Source organism: Hibiscus syriacus, unplaced genomic scaffold (genome assembly GCF_006381635.1).
Source record: "Hibiscus syriacus cultivar Baekdansim isolate YM2019G1 unplaced genomic scaffold, ASM638163v2 tig00015152_pilon, whole genome shotgun sequence".
NCBI classification, from domain to species: Eukaryota; Viridiplantae; Streptophyta; class Magnoliopsida; order Malvales; family Malvaceae; genus Hibiscus; species Hibiscus syriacus.
The window spans coordinates 129,657-133,847 of NW_024062352.1; the positions used below are offsets into that span (position 1 = coordinate 129,657).

The following is a 4,191-nucleotide window of genomic DNA, read 5'->3' on the forward strand; positions in this document are numbered from 1 at the left end:
ATCCTTTTATTTTTCGTGTTTTATCTTATTTTTAGAAATATATGATGTTAAAATCCGTTTTTAATGTTTGATTGAATCATCATTTTTGATTATTCTCTTTTTTTTATAAATATTTTAACCATTAACGCTTTATTTTAATAAAAATAACTATTATTTGGATAAAAAATCGTTAGTTGACTAATAATCAATTTTTTTATTAATAATATAAATCTATAACAACTATTTTTGACAATATAAATTTGAACGTTAAACATTTCAAATTTTTTTTGTTAAAATAATATTATATCTTTTAAAAATGAATAATTTGAGAAGCAATGAGAAGGAAGAGATGGCAAAAATATTTTAGTTTTTTTAGAATGTCTTTTATCCTTTATATATTATAAAGTTTTTACATCTTAATTTTCTAATTTTCTTAAATAATAATTTAGTTTAAATATTATATTTTAAATTATAATTTTATGATCTATAATTTGTGTACGTTTGAATTTCTTTTATATTTTGTTAATTTATTTAAAAATACAAAATTTTAAACATCTTAATATTGAGCAATAATTATGATATGCTTGTAGATATTATTTATATTTATAAAAAACATATATTTATTTGATTTATATATTATAAAATGAATGTATTTAAAGCTAATTGTGGTTTTTGTATTTATTATTTACAATACTCATATAAAAGTTATTATTGGAAAAATATTTAAAACAATTAATTTCCTTTTCATTTGTTAACCGAATAGTTATTAATTATTAATTATTAATTTAAAATATAAAATATATTCTTTATTATTGTTTGTCAAACGCTTTTTTCTTTTCTTTTCATGTCTTATTTGGCTCTCTCATCCTGCAATATTCCGCCATGGAATCACCTTGAGAAACCCTAACTAAATCCACTCTAGCGTTCTTTTTTTTTTTTTTTTTTTGTAAAAAAAAACTTAACTGCCAAATGGGTTCTCTTGTCCCTTTTCAACACCTCAATCTCTGCCCAGAACCACAGCTGATCGCCACCTCCTCCGCCGTGAACACCTCCACCTTCACCACCAGCACCAACAACATCAGCGGCACAACCACCTTCAATTTCTTAACTCCCAAGCTTGAACCTAAACAAGAACCTTTCGACGAGCTAATACCTACACAGACTATTCACCAACAAGAAAACTTCCTCTTTTCCGTTTCAAATTCTACCCCTGATTTCATTCCTATCCCCGAAACTATCCCTCAATCCAACGTCTCCCCTTCCACCGATGACCAAAACGCCCTTTACTCCGAATACTTCCGTATCTCCGAGCTCTTCCGCTCTGATTTCGCCGAAAGGATACGAAAATACGGTGACGTCGCAGTACTTGACCCGGATTCCCGGGCCATCGTACCCGTACCCGAACAATCTCAACTAACCTCCGAAACCAGCCCAACCGACAGCTCCCACCCCGAACGAGCTTTATCCGTCGTCGTTTCACGTAAGAAGGCCGGAAGGTCTAATGAGCTGGTTCGGGTTGCAAATTTAGGAATCGAAGACCAGCTGCATTTCCGGGACCTTGTCCTAAGAACCCGATTGCTGTACGATGCCCTACGTATTTTAGTGGGTTCAGAGGAAGAGAAGAGAACCGGACCTGGACATGGTCGACGGGCTCGTGGCGATTTGAGGGCGGCTGGAGTTATGAGGGATCGGGAACTGTGGTTAAACCGTGATAAAAGAATAGTGGGTGCACTCCCGGGTATTGAAATTGGTGACGTCTTCTTCCTCAGAATGGAGCTTTGTGTTGTGGGTTTACATGGACATAATCAAGCTGGGATTGATACCTTGCCTGCGAGTCAAAGCTCGAATGGAGAGCCAATCGCTACCAGCATTATTATTTCAGGTGGGTACGAGGACGATGAAGATTCCGGCTCCTCGGTAATCTATACCGGTCAAGGTGGGTGTCGTAACCGGTTTTTGTCCGGGCACGAAATATTAAATTTGGCGGGGAAATTGATGTGAATGAATAATTTTGAAAATAATTTGTGAGTCGCCATCGGCCTTTTGGATCAGGTAGGTCGAATACCTAAAAATTATCTTTTAAAAGAGTTTTTAAGAAAACCATATTTAAAAGATGAACTGATCTGCGTTTTATAACCAAAAATTCGTTCTTTTTAATAATAAAAAGGGATTCGTGGTCGGTTACGTTTAGGGAAGGATTAGCACCCCTACAACGCCCAAAATTGGTACTTTTTAATTATAAATTGTCTCTATTATTAAAATTTAAAAATTCAAAAATATATTTAATTTATAATCCTATTATTTCAAAATTATATAAAAAATATTTATTTATTTAAAAATATCCGAAAAGAACTTCTAGGTGCCTTAAGACAGCTCTTTTCTTTGATATTGATAAATATTAATTTAAATAATATGGTTTACTTTTTAATTTTAAAATATCAGAATAGGACATCCAGTTGTATTAAGACTGTCCTTTTTCTTCAATATTAAAAATAAATATTTTAAAAAAATACTATTTATTATATATTATAAAAATATTTAATAAAATATTTAATAATATAATAAAAATACAAATACTACTAAAACAATATATTTAAAAACAATAAAATAAATGAAAACATATAAAATAAACGAAAAAATAAATTAAAAATCTAATTCATAATTAATCTAAATTACAGGGATTAAATATGTTATTTCTTTATTTGGTGACTAAAATAAAATTATCTAAAATTTGAATATTAGAATCAAATAAATTAAAAATATAAACTAAGGATTAAAATATTATTTATTAAAATTAATGGATTAAATCTGTAATTTATCCTAAATATATTATTTTAATATGAAGGACTAAAATAAATAAAATTAAAATTCGAAGACTAAATTAAAAATATTATAAATTCAATTTAGTGACTAAAATGTAAAATTTACAAATACGAAGGATTGCGGACGGGGTTTAACTATTTCATAATTACGCGCATAGTCCTTCCCGAAACGACGTCATTCGGGAAGGACTATAAGAGTCCAAATCGGCTGGCCCGAAGGGCCAGCCATTTCATTTCTTCTTTCTTTTTTTTCTTTCTCTCAAACAGAGAGAAGAATTCTCTGTCTTCTCTCTAAACTGAGAGAAGCTCAGCCGGCCGGCAGCCGTTAGCCGGCGTTCATCCGCCGTCAACCACCGCCGCCGGCCACCGTCTTCGGTGGCCGGAAAATTTTTTTTACATCTAAATGTAGATCGGACCGTCCTAATGACGGTCCCGATACTTTTTCCCGTTAAACGACTCCCAATCGGAGCAGATCTACAAATATACCTTCGGTTTTTGTTGTATCCGGCGAGATCCGTGGTCGAGGCTTCCTCGGTAAGTCTCTTCTTCCTTTTTCTTTTTTTTTTCTTGGTTTTCTTGCTGCTGAGATCGTTGGTATTAGTTTGTATTTTCTCTGTTTTTTTTTTCTATGTCTCTCTCTATTCTTTTTTTTTTGTCTCTCTGTCTCGTTCTATCTCTCTGTCCTCTTTTTTTTTCGTAGATGGGTGGTGGCTTTTATAGCCACCACCGTTGTAGCTGTCGGACCGGTCCGAAGAAGGGCTCTCGGTGAGTCACCGGACTACCAGTGGTGACTCACCGAGTAGCCATGGCGTGGACGGCTGGTATATTATCTTCTGGAGTCTTCGGTTGGGACGTGGCAGCGGCGGAGGCGGCGAGATAGCAACGACGGCCGCGTGTCCCTAGGGTATCAGACCCTAGGGTTTCCCTCTGGCACCATCTGGACCGTTGGATCGTGCCAGATCCAACGGTTGTGATGAGGCGGCTGGTTTAGATTAGGGTTAGGAAACCCTAACTGGAAACCCAAATGTTTAGGGTTTCTGGTTTGATTTGGACCGGTTATGGTTGGTTTGTAACTGGGCCGGTCCAGTTGTAATTGGTATGTAATTATTATTTATATATATATTTAATATATATTTAATAATAATAATAATAATAATAATGATAATAATAATAATAATAATAATAATATTATTAATAATATTAATAATAATAATATGGATAAAAAATTAATATCTTCAGCTGCCCCTCTTTGCTCATTCTTGTGTTAACAAGAATAGGGCAAAGATGAAAAGATAATAAAATTTTTTATCCATTTTGACTTTACTTTGATCATAAGGGAGATATTGAATAAATTCTTCTCTTTCTCCAGATAAGTTCTTCTTATTATGAA

The 4,191-nt window shown here is 33.2% G+C and overlaps 1 protein-coding gene across 1 annotated transcript; it reads left to right on the top strand.

The window, feature by feature from the left end:
* Window positions 1–833: 833 nt before the first annotated feature.
* LOC120207713 (histone-lysine N-methyltransferase family member SUVH9-like) lies at window positions 834–1,915 on the top strand (the record flags this gene model as incomplete). The annotated part of the gene is made up of 1 exon (XM_039207135.1): window positions 834–1,915. A coding segment is annotated over exon 1 (967 nt), but the record flags the coding sequence as incomplete, so codon positions are not given.
* Between the last annotated feature and the right edge of the window lie 2,276 nt (window positions 1,916–4,191).